Source organism: Micromys minutus (genome assembly GCF_963924665.1).
Source record: "Micromys minutus genome assembly, chromosome: 5".
NCBI lineage: Eukaryota > Metazoa > Chordata > Mammalia > Rodentia > Muridae > Micromys > Micromys minutus.
In genome coordinates, this window is record NC_137974.1 from 56,341,901 (window position 1) to 56,360,848 (window position 18,948).

The following is an 18,948-nucleotide window of genomic DNA, read 5'->3' on the forward strand; positions in this document are numbered from 1 at the left end:
TGTGAAAATTGGCATTCACCATCACAGGAGGGAATGGAGGGACAGTAAAACTGCATGAAAAGAAATACTTTTATTATCAGAAGAGAGATAGGTTATGGCATATAGACTTTACCAGTTCACAGGATGGCAGGCCTGGTTTGTAGGAGAGAAAAGGAGATAAGATTTTGAGGTGGATTCTTTGTGGGTCCTGCTTGACTGCTCCATTTCTCCAAATCTCTCTCAGTTTCACATTCTTCACTTATGTCTCATAAGGCTCCTTCTACACAGATCTCAGAGCCGTCCTCTGGGGGTAATACATACTAATTAGAGTTCACAAAAAAAATGTAGGAAGGCTCAGATTGTGCCCAATACAGAACATTTGGTATAATGTTAGCAGACAAGGGAAGATGTGCCCACAGCCTGTAGCAGGAAAGCTACTGTTTCTCAGTGGTTCCCTGTACGTTTTGTTGGGATGTCTTGGAAGGCTGTAATACCTGTGAAGGAAAAGGAATAGATAGGCTTTAGAAATTATGAACTCAATTACAGGCATGATGGTGCACACCTTAACACCAGCCTTCAGTAGGCAAAGGCAGATGGATCTTTGTGAGTTCCAGAGAAGCTCCAGTTATATAGTGAGACCCTCAAACAAACCGACAAGCAAAACCAGAAGACATATGACTATCCCAGAGAGCTCAACTTGAAACAAGTCTTCCTGCTCTGAAGGTAAGGGCAGATGGCCCACCCTGCCATCCCCACCCTGCCTGTGGCCATACTCAGGTCTTCCTAGCCAAGGGAAACCCACTGAGCATACGGATCTCAGGATCTTGGCCAGTGCCCTGCACTATGCCTAGGATTATCCTTCTCCCTTGAGCACAGAGCCCTCTGAAAAGGACATCCAGGGAACAGGTTCTAAGGAGCCTTCAGGATCATTCTGATCCACCTCAATCCTGGCCCTTCCCACTTACCTTAGGCCCAGCTTTGCAGAGAAAGACAAACAGGACTGAGAAGATCAGGCCCTTGTTCAGTATCAAGCCACATGTCAAAACGATCATCATCACTGGCTGCTCTGTGAGATCAAAGGAAAGTTTGGGCACTCCAGGGATGAATTTATTAAATCTAAGTGGACACAGATTATCTACCTTCAGGGATCTGTGGTTGGACCTGCTACCTGACTTGCACCTTAAGAGCTTCCATGGGGTTGCATACCCTCAAAAGAGAAGGCCTTGATCTTTCCCATGATCCTCATGTCAGAGAAAAAACTGGTTTTATGTCTCTTGTACACCACCCCTACCCCATATTGTGCTTCCTAAAATGGTTGCTGGTTGCTGGAATCTCCACCAGTCTCTCCCACTTCACCAAACACTGATGTCTCTCCCTTCTGTACCTGCCCAACTCTTCTGCTGCCTTCAAAGTATCTGCTTCCTAATCCTTCCCATCCCACAGTGCTGTTTGGCAAATACTCTGACCTGAGAAGAGATAAAGAATCTTTGGGAGGGTTAGCAGAGACATGGCCCCCTCTGGGTGCCCAGACATTTTTTATAAAGTTAAACAGTGTGCCCTGTGCTCAGAAAGCTGTTTACCCAACCTAACTGGATTAACCTGAGACAGCAAGAAACCCAAAGGTATGTGAAATGTTTCTGTAACCTTCCCAGACTATTATCATAAGATTATCTGGGTGAGGAAGGAAGGTTCACTGGGTCCTAGAAGGTCAAAGAAGAGATACCCACTTTCCAGGCAGCATCCCAAGCTGTACAATAGATAAGAAACATCCAAGCTTGACACTGAATAACGTCAGGGCAGGCACTGAGCCCAGGTCTCCTAACCCCACACCTACAATTATGTTCATAACATGGTGCTGGTATCACCCCTCAGAGTCCCATCTCAGAGCCTGGCCAAAGTTCTTCACACTCAGCACAATCTCCTGCCCAATCCATCATACTCAATCTACCTGCTTGGTCTGGCCATAGCCCCTCCTGCTGAGGGTGTCTCTGGTCAGGTAAGTTTCTATTGCTTTTATAAGAACTATAACTGTGCTGGCTAGTAGAAATTAATGGTGATTAAGACAAGTTCATACCAGGAGTGAGGTCTTTCTGTGACAGACCTGAGCAAGATGTGTAGGAGAGGTTGTGAAAAGACTTTGTAATTCTGGACTAGAAAACCCAATGAGTGTTGAGAGCTCAGTGAGCTGTTCTGTAGGAGTGTGGAAGATAAGAATGTTGAAAGCAGGACAAAAGATAAAGGCCTGCGGGGGTTCAGAGGGAAGAAAGACTCCACTAGGCCTTTTGTGTGAAGATTCTATGGTTCTTGTTAGCTGAGACTGAAGAATAAGCTGTGATAAACAAGAGACCAGAACCACTAAAGAGAACCCTCTGCTTTTCTTAGACAATGGATGCTGATCATCTGGGGCTGAAGAATCACCTGTGACTAAGAAGAGACCAGCATCACTGCAGTGAAGTCTTCTGAAGTCTCTTCAGTGTGTCCTCAGGATCAACACACAGAAGCTGTTTCAGAAGCAGCCAAGGTTGTCCCTCGTACTGGAAACTGAACTTGGTAGTATAAGAGTCACCCACACATATTGGTTTTGAAAACATGAAGGGGTCATGGAGATAAGGAGTGGCTTGGCACTGTGTCCCTGAAGAGAGTCCAAGAGATGCTACTGGGGAAAGGTCCAGGCTAGTTGCGGCAAGACACACCAACTGTATTGGAGATGCCAGTATGGGATGACCACCAAGAACAGCAATAGCATCAGGATGGAACCAGCCTAAGCCTAGAAGGCCAGCTGTGAGAGCTTCCGAGAGCAGAGCTGTAGAAGGGACACAAACCCCTTGGAGAACCCCAAGAGACCATGAGCAAATTCCAGATAATTGGATACTGAGCTGCCTACACAGGTAGAGTTTGGCTTTGCTTTGGTTTGATTAAGACCATGCCCCGGCTAGACCCTCTTGAAGTAAGATTTTTTTTTCCCCAGAGACCATAGTTGAGAGATTTTGGATTTTAAAAGGCTTTGTACTTTAAACACAACTGGTTATTTTTAAAAGACTGAATGTTTAAGTGTTTGAATTTTTAGAGACCATAGAATTTATAATTTTTATAATGCTTACATTGTAATGTTGATATTGATGTATGTTCTTTGGGAAGAACATGAAAGGAAAGGTTGTGACTTAACAGTGATGCATTTGTGTGTCAAATTCACAAGGAGTCAGGAAGTAGCATCCTCCATGGCCTGTTCATCAGCTCCTGCCTCCAGGTTCCTGCCCAGTTTGAGTTCCTGTCTTGACTTCCTTCAATGATGAACTACTATGTGGAAGTATAAGCCAAATAAACCCTTTCCTCCCCAACTTGCATCACAGCATTAGTAACTCTAACTAGGATAATGACCAAAAGCAACTTGGGGAGGAAAGATTTTATTTCATCTTACACTTCCAGGTCATAGGCCATCATGGAAGGGGGTCAGGCAGGAAACCAAGTCAGGAACCTGGTGGTAGTAACTAAAACAGAGGTTATGGAGGGTGCTACTTACTGGCTTGTTCTCCAAATATTGCTCAGCCTGCTTTCTTATACAACCCAGGACCACTGCTTAGGGGTGGCACCACCCACGGTGAGCTGGACCCTCTCGTGCTAATTAAAGATGATTCTCTACAGACAAGACCACAGGCCAATCTTATATGACCAATCTCCTCAATGGAGACTCCTTTCCCAGATGACATCTGGTTATGTCAAGTTGACAATATAAAGCAACCAGGACATCTAACATGATTAATCTAACAGGCCCAGACATGTGCTGTCTGGTCCATGCCCCCTTCTATTCATTTCTTGTATCCTTAGGTAGAATCCCTCTTCACCCCCGTCCATCTGTCCAAGGGGGGCATCCTCCAGACAGTGGCAACGGCATTATTCTTCGTCCCTTCTTGGTCTGTTTTTCTTGCCATGGGCAACCCACACCCAGGTTACACTACTGCCATCACCATCCCCTGTGACAATTCTGATGTATTTACTGTGTGTGAAATACTGAACCATGAGCTTTCCATCCACCTGAGGGAAGAAGGGAAGAAGAACAGAAGAAAGGGAGGGAGGAAAGGAGAAAGAGAATAAGACAGGGAGGGAGGGAGGATGGAGGGACAGGGGGAGAAGGACAAAGGGGAGCAGGAGGAAGAGAGGAGTGGAGGTAGAGAGGGGAGGAAGGAAGGAAGGAAGGAGGGAGGGAGGGAGGGAGGGAGGGAGGGAGGGAGGGAGAGAGGGAGGGAAGGAAGGAAAGAAGAAAGGGCAGACAGGGAGGAAGGCTGTGCTGAGGTTTTGTCTTTATTGTAATGCTAAAGTGCTGGCCCCCAAGATCTGGAGTCTGCACATAGCCTCTGGAATCCTACCCCCAAGTTAATTCTGATTGGTGAATAAAAATGCTGGCAGCCAATGGCTGGGCAGAAGAGAGATAGGTGGGGCTGATTTTTCATGGGCTTTGGGTGAGGAAATGGGGAGGAGAGAGAGCCTCTGTGGGCTAGAAGAAGAACATGAAGGAGAGAAGAGAAGAACCTGCCACTGGCTTCAAAGAGTTCAGGGAGGGAGGAAGGAGCCACCATGAGTTAGCTAAGCCATAATACATGACCATGTGGGCTGCTCAGTTGAAGCTAAGAACAGCCCAGATGAAAAATGGAAACTAATAATAATGGGGTTATGAAGAGAAAGTAGATTCTAACTGCATGGAGGGTGGGCAGCTGCCCAGCTACTGTGCTGCTTTGGGCATATTAAAACATAAAGGCTGTGGGGAAGTGTGTGTGTATGTGTGTGAGAGAGAGAGAGAGACAGAGACAGAGACAGGGACAGAGACAGAGACAGAGAGAGACAGAGAGACTAGCTGAGAGACTGCCCTTCAAAAGCCTGTGGCTTTAAACTATATAGAGATCTCCATGTTTATTATAAACCACAAGTCAGATTCACAAAAGGGAACGGGTGGATCCTTGACTCTTGTGCCTGCTCTTGAGACTCTTTTCCTCCTGTTGGGTTACCATGCCTTTTACCATCTCTCTCTCTCTCTCTCTCTCTCTCTCTCTCTCTCTCTCTCTCTCTCTCTCTCTCTCTGTCTCTCTCTCTCTCTCTCTCTCTCTCTCTCTCTCTCTCTCTCTCTTTCTCTCTCTCTCTTTCTCTCTCTCTCTCTCTCTCTCTCTCTCTCTCTCACACACACACACACATACACACACACACACACACAGAGACACACACAGAGACACACACACATACACGGCTTTAAAGGAAAAATAAAAAATAGTAACTTTGGCTAATAAAAAAACCTAAAATCTTAATAAGCAGGTAGTATCATATTGTTCAAATTAGGCCATTTCATAGTTGTACCAGGGACTTTTGAGAGGGGTGGCCTGGTGGGGAGCACAGTGAAAGACTGCATTCCCGAGTCCTCCTGACACAGGGAGGCAGTGGGACAGGGGAGCAGCTCTGGGCATGGCTCGTGGCAGGTGGACTATTACCTAAGCTTCTCTAGCAGATTCCATGATATGGAAGTTCACCACATCCAATGTTCTTGTCTTACAGACAAAATTTAAGGCACAGAGAATGTGACTTTCCTGATGTCACACTATGGGAGAAGGAAAGATCTAGGATTCTCCCCATTGTCCTGAGCTGCCTCCTTAAAGCAGCTCCTCCTGAAAGATGTGGTCCCCGCCCACTACTGAACAGAAAGAGACTCCACCTGACCCTCCACCGGAGCTCACCTTGGCACCATAGCAGGCGAATCCGATGATACAGAATGACAACGTTGTCAGGAGAGAGGTAGACCACGCACTGGTACAGCCCCACATCTTGCCTCTGCAGCCCAGTCACCGTGACTTTGATGACTGATTGGGTGGGATAATCCTCCAGCAAATACCTCCCAGCCTGGGCCACGTTGAAATCTGCCTTTCTGGTGCTTGTGAGCACCAGGGTCTCTGGAGAACCCAGGCTTCGGACCCGCTGCCAGGCCTTCAGGCTGAATGAGTGTTGCATGATGTTGTAAGGACAAGTCAGGGTCACGTTCTCGTGCTCCAGAAAACATATCTGTTCTTCCTCATCTCCAGCTTGGAGTCCTGAAATAGGAGATACGTGCTTTATAGGGCCAACTTGCCTCCTGCATCGGCCGCACATCGCTCGGGCATTAATGACCCCAGCAGGCATGCCAGGGGAATCTAGGAGTGCTGTGACTATTCCAGAGCTCTTGATTGCTTTGTGTGTGTCTACATTAGTAAGCAAACCAGGCAAAATAATCCAGAACAGGTGACTGGATCTAGGCTGTGTGCTTGCAGAAAATATTCTGTCTGCATCTTGTAAAGTAGACATTTTTCATGTTGAATGGTTACAAAATATCTCTACCAGATTGCGCCACCATTTCAAATTCTAGAAATGTGTGTGTATGTGCAAGCAGCCATCCTATCTGCCTTCCTACCTTCATCTCTCTCTCTCTCTCTCTCTCTCTCTCTCTCTCTCTCTCTCTCTCCTCTCTCTCTCTCTCCTCTCTCTCTCTCCCACCTCTGTATATCTTCCCAAGTACATATTTCTCTGTGTCTCTCTCTTTCCTGCCTTTCTGTCTCTGTTTATCTATCTCTGTCTCTGTGTATCTCTTTGTCTCTCTCTTCCACCTCTTTAGCTGTCTCTTTGTCTCTGTCTCCCTCTTCTCTCTCCCACCTCTCTGTCTGCCTCTATATGTCTCTCTGTCTCTCTCACATGTCTCTCACATCTCTGTTCATCTCTCTGCCTCTCTTTCTCTTGCCTCCCCTGTCCCGTGTGTCTCTGTCTCTCTCCCACTCTCACTCACTCACTCACTCATGCCCTCTTTCTCCAATCCCAGGGTCTCACTTTGCAACCCAGGTTGACCTGAACTCAACATAAAGCGTAGACTGTTTCAGACTCCCCACAGCCCTTCTGCCTCTGCCTCCTGACTGCCAGAATTACAGGCATGTTCCACCATACCCAGTTCTCTATTGTTTTCTGTTGTACTTGTGGTGGCCCAGACATGTGCTGTCTGGCCCATGCCCCCTTCTGTTCATTCCTTAGGTAGAATCCCTCTTCACCCCCCGTCCATCTGTCCAAGGGGGGCATCCGCCAGACAGTGGCAACGGCATTATTCTTCGTCCCTTCTTGGTCTGTTTTTCTTGCCATGGGCAACCCACACCCAGGTTACACTACTGCCATCACCATCCCCTGTGACACTTCTGATGTATTTACTGTGTGTGAAATACTGAACCATGAGCTTTCCATCCACCTGTTGGTTAATTTGAGGGACAACTTTCTTTCCCTGCCATTTATGCTGCTCTGTGGTTGATGGTTCCTTTAAGGGAGCTTTGCCTCCCAGGCTTTACCTCTAGGTGAGTATCAGCACAGTGAGATGGGGTTGCCTGATTGCCACCACATAACTTTCTTTACTTCAATGTGGCCTAGAAAAACCTCTAACTTGTTTCATGGCTGTGTCAGGATGGATCACCAGAGTCTCTGTCCATTTTCTCCTCAGTCCTCGCCCATCTCTAATGCATACCCTGGTCTCCTCCCAGGCCATCTTGGGGAACAAAAGCAAACACTGAGCAGCTAGCTCCCCTCAGGCAGCTCCGTCCCTCTTGTTGGCACCCTGCCCTTCAGCTACCTCACCTGCCTCTCCTTACCCGAGACACAGAGCAACAGTTCCAGCCATAGCAGCAGTGGTAACATGCCCCAGGTCCCTGCCTCCTCCATAGGGTGCTCCTTCCTGGGTGTGCTAACTGCCAATGGCCAGAGGCAAGTGGCCAAGCCACTTACAGTTGCTGGAGCATGCTTCCCCACAGAGATGCTTGCTGATTTCTGTCCCCCCACAGGTTCTGCTGTTTTGTCCCATTGAGAAACCTGGAGGGAAATGTGACAAGAGGAAGCTGCCCTGGGAAACACAGAATGGGGAAAGGGAAAGAACCTCATTTTGTGACACCCTTCTTCCTCCTTTGATGCCACAATCTGTTGAGAAACATTCTGCAGCTGACTACCCTTCTCTGCCACACCTAAGATCCCTAAACTGTTCCACACACTGCCTCTGGGCACACAGACATTATTACACCCACTGACCCCTCACACTGTCCTCCACAAACCACTGATGCTGAATGTTCAGATTTGCTCACCTCCCAAAGCCGGTGCACAATCTGATGTCATTATTAGACATCATTCACCTTGTTTTTCTGACACAGGATCCCTCATGGCTGTGAACCTCACCAAGTAGAGTGGGCTGCCTGTCTCTGACTCCCAAGAGCTGGATTGTGCGTGTACAACACCACCACCGGTATTTTGTATGTAGCTTCTGGGAATCAGGTCCTTGTGCTTCTATGGTGAGTACTTTACCGATGGAGGCAGCTCCTCAGCCTCTGACTCATCTTTCATCTCATTGTACCCATAGTTCTCAGTGTGGCCCTATGGCTGAATCACTCAGGAAGCCAGGCATGCACAGTGACAGCTGGGTTCCATCCTCAGAGTCCCTGAATCCACAGGCCTGAAGAAGGCTCCCAGGTATCTGTGTATTAACAAGCATCCTAGGTGCGTGTAACCCAAGAATTCAACTGGAACAGCTATCTCAGGACACTGCATGCCCCTAGAACAGTCACCAAAGCCACAGAATATCAACAGGTTTACTTTTATTTATTTTTCTCTTTGAGGTTTCACAACAAAATCCAAACTTGTCCTCAGTCCGCAAGCTCCTTGCCTCAGTCTCCCAAGTGCTGGGATCACAGACATGTGCCATTGTGCCAGTTTTATTTTGATGCCCGTGGAAAGCACCCTGACCAAAAAACAACAACTACAACAACCAAAACAAGTCATAGACTGTTGTCCTGAAGTCAAGGCAGGAACCTAAGCAGCTAGTTACACTACACAGTCAGTCAAGAGCAGAGGATGAACTGGATCCCTGGGGTCGGCTTGCTTCTGATCAATTAGGTTTCCTTATTCTTGTACACAGTGGGGGCCCAGTGTATGAAATGGTACCAGCCATATACAGGGTGGACCCTCCCACCTCAATGAGCAGTCAAGGCAATACAGCACAGGCATGCCCTCAGGGGACAACTCTTCAACTGAGGGTCCCTTCACTGTGTATTCTAGGATACATCAAGCTGATAACCTCAAAACTATGAGAGGCATCATACAACTTCCCCCTTCTCTCTCTCTCTCTCTCTCTCTCTCTCTCTCTCTCTCTCTCTCTCTCTCTGTGTGTGTGTGTGTGTGTGTGTGTGTGTGTGTGTGTGTGTGTGTGTTTGTGTGTGTGTGTTTGGTGTTACTGTTGTTTTTGAAACAGGAGAGGGTCTCTAACTGGTCACTAAGCCCCAGGGAACTGACTATCTCAGCTTTCCCAGTGCTGAGGTTATAGGTATGGCTCACCCTAACCAGCTTTGTTCACATTATGGCTTAAACTCTGGTCCCCAGGCTTCTCAAGAAGCATCTTACCCACTGAGCGATAAATCCCTGCTCAGTTCTTCAGCCAGAAAGGAGACAGTGACATGAATAGCATCTGTATCAGTCCTCAGAAGACTTGACCCAGAGTACCAATCTAAACTGAATTCCACCTAGACCTCTCCTAGCACACTAGATATTGTGGAGCTGTAAATACCCTGTACCCCATCAGTGTTACCCCAGATTCAGATCATACAGAGAACCATCTTCACAGTGAACTGTCCTTATATGACAAAACTATGCCTCTTCAACAGAGGAAGGGGAAGCCTCTCTGACAGGAACCTACTTTCCTGACATGGGATGAGTAATCCAGACACTAGTCAGCCTTCTGGGTGAGATCACGTGAGCTGATTGCTATGGGATGATGGGTTTGCTCTTGGGAACCTTAGCTCCAGCCATTGCTAAAGAAGAATGACCTAATGTACCATTCTTTTCCCACCGATGGGACCACTTTGTAGAGACCAAAGAGGTAGAAACAAGAACATGTTGATGTGTCCCAGGGAAAGCACTGGGAGGAGACTGAGAGGTGAAAGCAGGGGCATGGGAGGTAGAGGAACATTGAGGGACAGCTTGGGTTGGGACCCTTGCCATGTTGGACTCTGTATCAGTCCATGCAAAAACACATTCAGCCAGCAGCAGACCCTGGCTCTCCATCTCCCCGCCTCTAGAGCCCTTCATCAAGGAACTCTCATTTCATTCCGGCTAGGAATGATGGCCTATCCCTGATCACATACACCTTGACCCTCATGGGTTGCACTGAGAGGTCAATGATAAAACACACACAGCATGTTGATGCCTTGTTCTGATCCAATCCTGTGAATGCCATCTTCTACTCCAGGTGTTTCCCAGGCAACAGCGTCCAGCTTAACTTGATTTCCCTCTTCCAGTTGCATTATTGTCCAGGTGGGTTCTTGTCTTCTTGGTTCATGGTTGGGAGTGTTCAGAGGACCACAGATGAAGGCAGAAATCTGACTGTCTGACTCCCAGAGGCAGGAGAGCAGGCTGCTTCATGAGCAAGGGCCCCGCCCAGATGACCAGAACTGTACTTACTGCTTACTGTTCAGGGGAAGGGAAGGAAAAAGGGTGGAAATATCCATGGTGACCTGCACTCTTCATGACTCCCACAAAAGGAGACAGGCAGAAGCACTGGGCTCTGTCTTTATTTCAGACAAAGCCACCTATTTAGGGGCAATGACCAGAGTGTGCTGGGAATTGTTTCCTTTCTCTGATGGTGCAGTGAATGTCCCCAAGATGGTGGATGAGATGAGGAGAGTGGGCAGGACCAGCTGAGGACATCCTGAGCCTTAGATGTCACCCATGATTACAGGCATCATTCATGTCACAGTACCTCCTTAGCCTCCGAACTCAGTGCCTCCTTTAAGGTAGATGTGGCTGAAGGTCAGAAGTCACTATTGTGACTTCAAGGTCTGTCATCTAAATGATCTCAGTGTGACAACGAATAAGACACTGAAAACCAGGGTCTTGCTGAGGAGTCCGCAGACCACGGGAACAACAAAGCTGTATGTGGAGACACTGCGGAGAGAGGAGATTGAAGGTTGGTGCAATGGCCAGTTACAGTGCAGAATCTAGTGATTTCTTCCTACAGAGTCTTTCAAACTGGGTCCTTCCTGCAGCTTCCCCACAGCCTCTGGCCCTGTGCTGTGTAGAGGGTCACTTCTTAGACTAACAAATTAGACATGTATACACTAAAGAGCACTGATCTCAGGTCCAGGAGATGTGTAAAAGAGGAAGGACTAACCCAGCATCTTGGCTTCTCTGTGGAATGAATGAAACCCACATGTAGGAACATGATCCCTGTGGTCAGCAACCTGATTCTCTTCTGGGGACAGTCACTGCACCTTTATCCTCATTTTCCCATCCAGAAACCATGACCATAAGAGAATGGCTTTGTCATATGCTGCTACCATGATACAGTGTCTCACCACAGATCTAAAGGCCACACACTGAAACCTCTAGAACTCAGAGACAAAGAATACCCATCCTGTTTCAACCCATTGTCTCAGGCATTCAATACAAAGATGGAAAGGTGACAGGCATAAACATGTGTCAAGAATCTCCTAAAAAAAAATCTTGTTTTAACATATACCGAAACCAGGGCCCCTGGCTAGTTTGAGCCCTATCACTACAAAAAAAGAAAAAATGCTGAGCTAGCACCATTTCCATAAATTGACATTCCTTCAGTATATGTTAGGGTGCTCCTTCAGTCTATGTTAGGGTGCTCCTTCCGTCTATGTTAGGGTGCTCCTTCAGTGTGCAGGAGGGTGCTCCCACCAGTATTAAAATCAAATAAAACAAAGGTTAGGTAAAGTCAAACAATGAATGAGCAGTGTTAGAGATGGGCACAGTCCAATAGCTGGGGAAGCAGGTGGTAGCCTCCTCTAGCTCTAGTCATCTAGCATCCCAGCCGTATCCCTGGGAACTTTTGGGTCACAGGGGTCCCTGGCTCACCCACGGTTACATACACAGCTTGTCTACCTGACATGAGAATCCTCCTGCTTCTGGCTTGGCAGGACTAATAGCGTTCCTCAAAAATGCCATTTTTACCCTCCTACTGAAGTGTAAGAAACATGAGAACTGGGCTGGAGAGGACCGGAGCCACCTACACAGCCAGTCACCTCCACACAGACTGAGGTGACTCAAGTCTGATTCTGCTCCACCCACCCCACATCCTCACCCCCACATCCTCTCAACACAAGGACGAAGAAATGAAGGGTGTCCAAACCAGGAGCCAAGAAAGCATACCTGTCAGTGTCTGTCCCGTTTGTGATGGTGACTCCAAGGTCAGGAGAGGAAACAACAGCAGGGGACTTGTGTCGGGGTTGGGTGGTGGTTGTGTCACTGGGTGAGTGTTTTGTGGTAGTGAGGTCGGGAAGCTCAGTCAATCTTGTAGTAGGAATGATGTCAGGAGAGGACATGTCTGAAGAACCTGCTAGAAGACACAGGGGGTAGATAGATGAACGGGTGGATAGATAACGGATGGGTGGGTCGATGGATGGGTGGATAGATAGATGGAGGGATAGATGGATGGATTGACGAACAGATGGACAGGTGAGTAGGTGAAGAGAAATGGAGCTGAGGGAAAGAAACATGACCATCTAAGAAGCAAGGTTTTCTTTGGCTAAAATCCTAAGAAACAGTGTAAAGTCATCCTGAGTCAGAGGCAGTAAAAGGAACGGAAGGAGACAGGGATGAAGGGTGGGAAGAGGCCTGAGGAAAGACTTCTAGGGCTGTGTGGGTTGTGGGAATTCTCTTGCCTGCTGCTCACTCTCCACCCACCCCAACCTCTCCCTGACACTGTTCTGTAAGTCACGTCACTCTCAAGTTGCCCTTTACTGGACATTTCAGCTGAGCCTGCCTTGTGCTTGGCACAGACTCTCCTGGTTCTAGAGAGGGGACCTGTTAACTATCCTTTGCCATCCTTGACACATCCACTGTTGCTCTATGGGGATGTGGAGCCCAGCTCTTCCTCAGAGAACTCAGAATTTCATGGTGGGGATTTGTAAATACATTGATCCCTACAGAAGAGAGCCTAGAGACTTGTTCCTCATAAGCAAGTGTCACTTCAGATTTACTGAGCCAGGGTCTGCATTTAAAATAAGGTCTTCATGTGGTTCGTGCTCTATAGCAAGGCCTAAAACACATAGTTTAGTCCATGGGGGGACCATCAGTGATTCCTAAGGAGGAGGAGGGTAGATTTCAAGAGGCTTTCTACAAAGAGAAGATAACATCCATGGATTTCAGTACCTGTAGACAACCTGCAAGGGAGTAGGGCTACAATTCAAGAACATGACCGACCAGCCAGAAATGGGCCACAAATGTATGGGACCAATGGACACCCTTCTGGTGTCATTCTCTGGACAGTCTGAGCCTAAGACTGCATATGCAACCTCTTTCGAACAGCCTCTGACTGCCTCCAGACATATAGCTAGCCTGTCCAGGGGTATGACACATGCTTATGACACTCGGACAGCTACTGTCACCACCACCAGACCTCCTATGCAGCTTAATTGGCACACAACACTCAGCCTGATTACCTATTCTGTGGAGAGCAGACAGCAGCCATCATGCCTACAAGACCACAGGATAGTAAAGCCTCTGCTGAGACCAGTGAACTTTAATCTAGCACAGAGGATTAGAACCAGCTTTGCCTAGGATACCGACAGAGTGACCACAGTTACCCCGGGTAGGGTAACGGGAGAAACCTCCCACAGCCAGTCACCCTACCCCCATCCCATTCTGCCAGGAGTCAGACTGATCCTAGACTTTCTTAGAGGCCTTGATGAAAAGACACAGGGAATACAAGTTCTGTGTTCTTTCCCAGAATCAGACTTGACAAGGTTTGATCTGAGGCTATGGTCAGGGCATTTGGTTCCTGGCAACCTGGCAATCAGGAATACTGCCCCACATAGCGGGACTATCTTGTCCCCACCAAAGATAGAAATAATGACACAATGGCTTTTTAATATCTTAAAGCTTTGGCCTGCTAGCCAGGGCAGTCCCCAGATATTCTAAACTTGTCCCCACTAATCCTGACACATCTGGCCATGTGACCAGCTCAACCTCTCTACCACACCTGGCCTGACCATTCACTTCTGTTTCCCTGGAGAATCTTCTACACCTCATTTTTTCTTCATCCTCTCTCTCTCTGTAAGTTCCACCCTCCACTTCCTATCTAGATATTGGCTGTCAGGTCTTTGTTACAGCCAGTTGGATGCAGTTCTAGACTCCCTTACACAGGTGAGGTAGAGCTAGATGTTTACAAAATAGAAAACCTGGTAATGGACCATAGAAACACCATACCAGAATCCTGCCAATATTCAGCTCTGTCCAGAATTAACAACTGAATATACAGAGAAACGCCTTCACCCAGTGCACCCCAATGGCTCTGTTCATGTCTGGTCCACCACTCTTTCCCCTCTCCCCACACACTTCCTGGTCACTCACCCTTGCTCACCACCAATCGGACAGGATGGAAGAGCAGAACAGGGTCGTTCAGAGGATGGTAAATCACACAACGATACAATCCAGAATCTGCCACTTGGAGGTCATCCATTTGAACAAGTAACATGGCCTCAGAAGGGTCATCTTTCAGGGTGTACTTCCCCACTTGGACTTCACTGGGTCTTGTAGATCTCTCTGTTACCACCAGGTTCAAGGGTTCCTGCCCAGGTGAGAGCCTCTGCCAAGCCTTCTGGCTGCTGGCATACTTCCTGATGTTGAAGGGACAGCCCACTGTAAAGGTCTGGCCCTCAAGTACATCATATCTTTCTTCAGATGGGACAATGGCAGCTTTGACTTCTATGAACAGGAAAAGAGAAACAGGTTCTATAAGGAACGATGTCCGTCCAAACTCTCCATTGGGAAGGAGTTGTTTGACGTTTGTTTTAGTACAAGAGACAATAATTTTCGGTCCATGGAAATCAAACTTGATAGATGACTCTTTTGTGCGCATGCCTGTCCTGCTCAGAGGCCAACCTTGGGTACTGCTCATACCTCAGAATACCGTAATTTAGCTGTCTCTTGTTTTCTCGGGGTCTCTCATCTTTTACATGGAACTGAACGGTTCCTGGGATGTCTGCTCAGAGAGTTTCAGGGATCTAGCTTTTTCTGCTGCCCTGGTGCCTGGATTAATAATGTGTCTGGCTTTTTTACACGGCTTCTGCAGATCAAACTCAGGTCCTCACACTTGTGTGGCCGTACTCCACTGACTGCGTTATTTATTTCTCTAGCTCTAAATGATCCTTTGACTGTCTGACTAGAGCCCTGAATGACCAGTGCATGATGGGAGAGAAAGCCTGTGGATGAAAAAGCACTTTCCAAGGTAAAGACTGGGTACAAAGACAGTCTCTCCAAGTACAGGATGACGCCCTGAAAGTTTACTGGGGCTCCATCTAAATCAGGACAAAGAACCATCAGTTTAGGGGACATCAAAGAAACATCAAGAAAAATAAGTAAAATAAGGCATCCCAGGCACAATGGATGGGAATTCCATCTGTCTGGCATCGTTTCCTCTCTTCTTTGAGTAACAAAGCACTCCTTCCTCAGGGAATCCATCCCTCTGTGGCTCAGCTGATGGGCCTGCCCACATTCCCAAAGACATACCCACGAAAGGTTTAGCAAGTCTTAAAACTCTGACCACACAGATTGGCTTAGGAATGGGCATGGGACTAGAACGAGCCAATCAACACCTGTTCTGTTACTATTCAGAACCTTATGTAAAGGTTGATGGTCCACAGGTGTGAAAAATTCCCTTTGCTATAGGAATCAGCTGCCTGGGAATGAGACAGGCAGAGGGAAACTGGATATGGGGAGAGGGGAGAGCCTGACAATTGAGTTGTGGTCCTAGCTGTGCTTTCAAGCCAGCACCCCTGGATTCCCTGGTACCTAAGGCAATAAATCCCTCTTGGTTTTGATGGAAATCACAGCAATGTTTTTTTTTCTTACTGGGTGTAAGATGTTCTTACTTTGGGTGTCAGGTTTTGGAAAACCGTTTCAGTAGTTATAAACAGGAATGTGAGTGTCTGGATATCATTCTCGAACAAAGGCACTGACAGAATGCCAGATCAGGAAGTTGGCCTTTCACTTCCCCAGACTTCTGCTGCTGTTCTTACTACAACTGCCACACATACATGCCCATACAAATGCACACATGCATTTGCACACACTCACACATGTACAAAAGCACACGCACACATTCACACCCATATGCACAAAGACACACACATGAGCACGCACACATGCACGTGCACATACACATGCACTCAAGCCCAAGCATGCCTGCACTCGTGCCCAGGTATGCACACATGTACACATGCAAACATGCACATATGCACATACATATGCTCACACTTGTAAGTAAGCACAGGTACACACAGCCACATGCATGAACACACACATACATGCTTGAAGTGCACGCACTCACACATGCACACACCACGCACACGTGGAGGAACTCATGCAGCCATGCACCACCCACACAGGCCAAGGCTTACCACTTTAGTAGAACTCTTGCCTGTCCACGAAGGATGTCAGGCTCCAGAAGGCCTACTCTGCTCTCCCCTGGCCTTGGTAAGACTCGCCTCAAGCACCCATGGGGGATTCTGTAGCTGAGCCAGGCTCAAAGGCCAATTAGATGTCTAAGGAAACCTTGTGAAGGGGTTTCCTTGCACTCTACCCCCATCGTGATGTACACACCAGTAATCTCAGAACTCGGGAGACTGAAGTAGGCACATCAGGAAAAAGTTCAAGATAACCCTCAGCTGCATAATAAATCTGAGGTCAGCCTGGGCTACATGAGGTCCTGCCTCAGACGAATAAAAAAGGTTTCAACAGAAGCAGAGGGTAGCAGGGTATTCCCATATGTACAGACAGGCTGTGTTGAATCTGTTCTGAATCTTTCATCACAGGATGTCTGAAACACCCTTTGTGACAGACAGATGGGCTCCACCCTTGAGTAGTCATCGTGGAAGCCCTGACTCATTGAAATGTTACAGATGAAGACACAGAGCTGGGGGCTGGACCATCCCTGACCAGCACACATAAGGACTCAGCGTTCGCTGAAGAGCTGGGCACACAACCTCCACCAGAAGGCTTCTGTTCATACCTTTGACTACTGAGCTAGCAGATTTGCTGGCTCAAGGTGACCCTGGGAGATATTCTTTAGAAAAATTACATCTTTGAGATCTGACAGACTGTCTACATCTAAAGCACCATGGGGGAGTAGAAGAAAAAAAAACATTTCAACATGAAATAATATTATTCAGATGGCTGAACATAATGCTGCATACACCTTTAATTCAGCACTAGGGATACAGAGGCAGAATGATCACTAGGTGAGCTGAGGCTAGCCTGATCTACATAGACAGTTCCAGGACAGTCAGGGATACAAAGAGAGACTCTGTCTCAAAAATACGTATACTTTATTTAGATTATGTCACGTTTGGATTGGCTGGATCTGCTGGCCTAGCAGTGCCCATCTGTAAGCAAAATACACAAGAAGCTGAGGCAGGAGGACTACCAGCTCAAAGACAAGCTGGTTATAAAGTGAGACCTTATCCTACTCTGTCATTGTTCCCGTGGGAGGATCTGTATGTCTCTAACATCAAAATGCACACAAAGTCGGGGGAGCGGCTGCCTGGTCTATGGGAAGTCCTGGGCTCCATCCCCAGGACTGAAAAAAAAAGGAAAAAGAAAATTAAAAAAAAGTAAAAAAGGAGCATTTGTTAGTCTTTCAGAGAACCAAGATTTGGTTCTCAGCACCTATGTGTGGCAGCTCACAACCATCTGTAACTCCAGTTCCACAGGAGTCTGATATATATATATATCTGATATATATATATATATATATATATATATATATGTGCATTAAACACTCGTGCATATAAAATAAAAATTATTTTAATGAATATAGCCAGGAAAAAAAAAAACAAGCATAGAGCATCTGCCTCCCTAAGTCACCCCTCCTTATATCTCTGCTCATCAGCCTCAGGGTATATGTGGCCCTGTGTTTGATGGCCATATGCTTTAGAATAGTAGTTCTCAACCGTGCTAATGTTGCCACCCTTTAGTAGGGTTCATTAAGTTGTGGTGACCCCCAACCACAGAATTACTTAGTTGCTACTTTATAACTGTAATTTTGCTACTGTTTTGAGTCATAACATAAATTTCTATTTTTCAATGATCTTCTTAGGAGAAGCCTGTGAAAAGATCATTTGACACCCCCCACCCCATCCCAGGGGTTGAGACCCACAGGTTGAGAACCAGTTTCTTAGCGCTTAAGTGGGGGAGAGCTTTAGGGGGTTAGAGAGCCCCCTCTGTTGTCAGTGCCTGCAGCATGGGACTAAGGACCTGAGTTTGATCTCTAGCACACATGTACAAAGTCGAGTGTAGCAGTGCACACTTCTGTTCCAGCAGCAGGAAGGGAGAGGCAAGGGGGTCCTTGGGGTAGAGTGGCTATCTGGCCTAACAAATAAGTTAACTCTAGGCTCAGTGAAAAACTCAAGAACAAGGTAGATCCAGGTGTGGCAATGCACACTTTGATGTCAGTAATCGGGACAAAGAAGCAGACAGGGGGGGGCCTAAATGGAGGTCCAGCCTGGTGTATATAGCAAGTTCCAGCCAAACAAAAAATAGTGATAGTTCACTTTTAGACCCAGCACTCTGGAGGCAGAGGCAGGCAGATCCCTGAGTTCAAGGCCAGCCTAGTATACAAAGTGAATTCCACGACAGCCAGGGCTACACACACACACACACACACACACACACACACACGCACGCACGCACGTTTCTGAAGTTCTGGTCCAGAACAGCCGCCTGCTCCCACCTCCCGCCTTCCTTACCTGAGACAAAGAGCACCCAGAGCAGTCCCCAGAGCCCAGCCTTCTTCATCCTTCAAGCTCAGCTCTGACTGCCTCTCTGGGAGACTGGGACAACTATAAGACACCCTTGTACCCAGACTCTCTGGAAAGTTTCACAACAGGACATGAGACCATTCCTGGGAGGTACACTGTCACTGGC

General features: G+C 47.4%; 2 protein-coding genes across 2 annotated transcripts; both read right to left on the reverse strand.

The window, feature by feature from the left end:
- Nucleotides 1–413: 413 nt before the first annotated feature.
- On the reverse strand, nt 414–7,659 carry LOC308420660 (triggering receptor expressed on myeloid cells 3-like; the record flags this gene model as incomplete). Its single annotated transcript, XM_080916790.1, has 4 exons — nt 414–473; nt 945–1,045; nt 5,697–6,047; nt 7,614–7,659. The coding sequence occupies 4 exons, from the start codon at nt 7,657–7,659 to the stop codon at nt 414–416; spliced, it is 558 nt and encodes a 185-aa protein (XP_080772916.1).
- A 3,182-nt stretch (nt 7,660–10,841) lies between these two features.
- On the reverse strand, nt 10,842–18,819 carry LOC308421145 (triggering receptor expressed on myeloid cells 1-like; the record flags this gene model as incomplete). Its single annotated transcript, XM_080917443.1, has 4 exons — nt 10,842–10,944; nt 12,175–12,358; nt 14,377–14,730; nt 18,771–18,819. 4 exons carry the CDS (start codon nt 18,817–18,819, stop codon nt 10,842–10,844), a joined length of 690 nt encoding a protein of 229 aa, XP_080773569.1.
- Between the last annotated feature and the right edge of the window lie 129 nt (nt 18,820–18,948).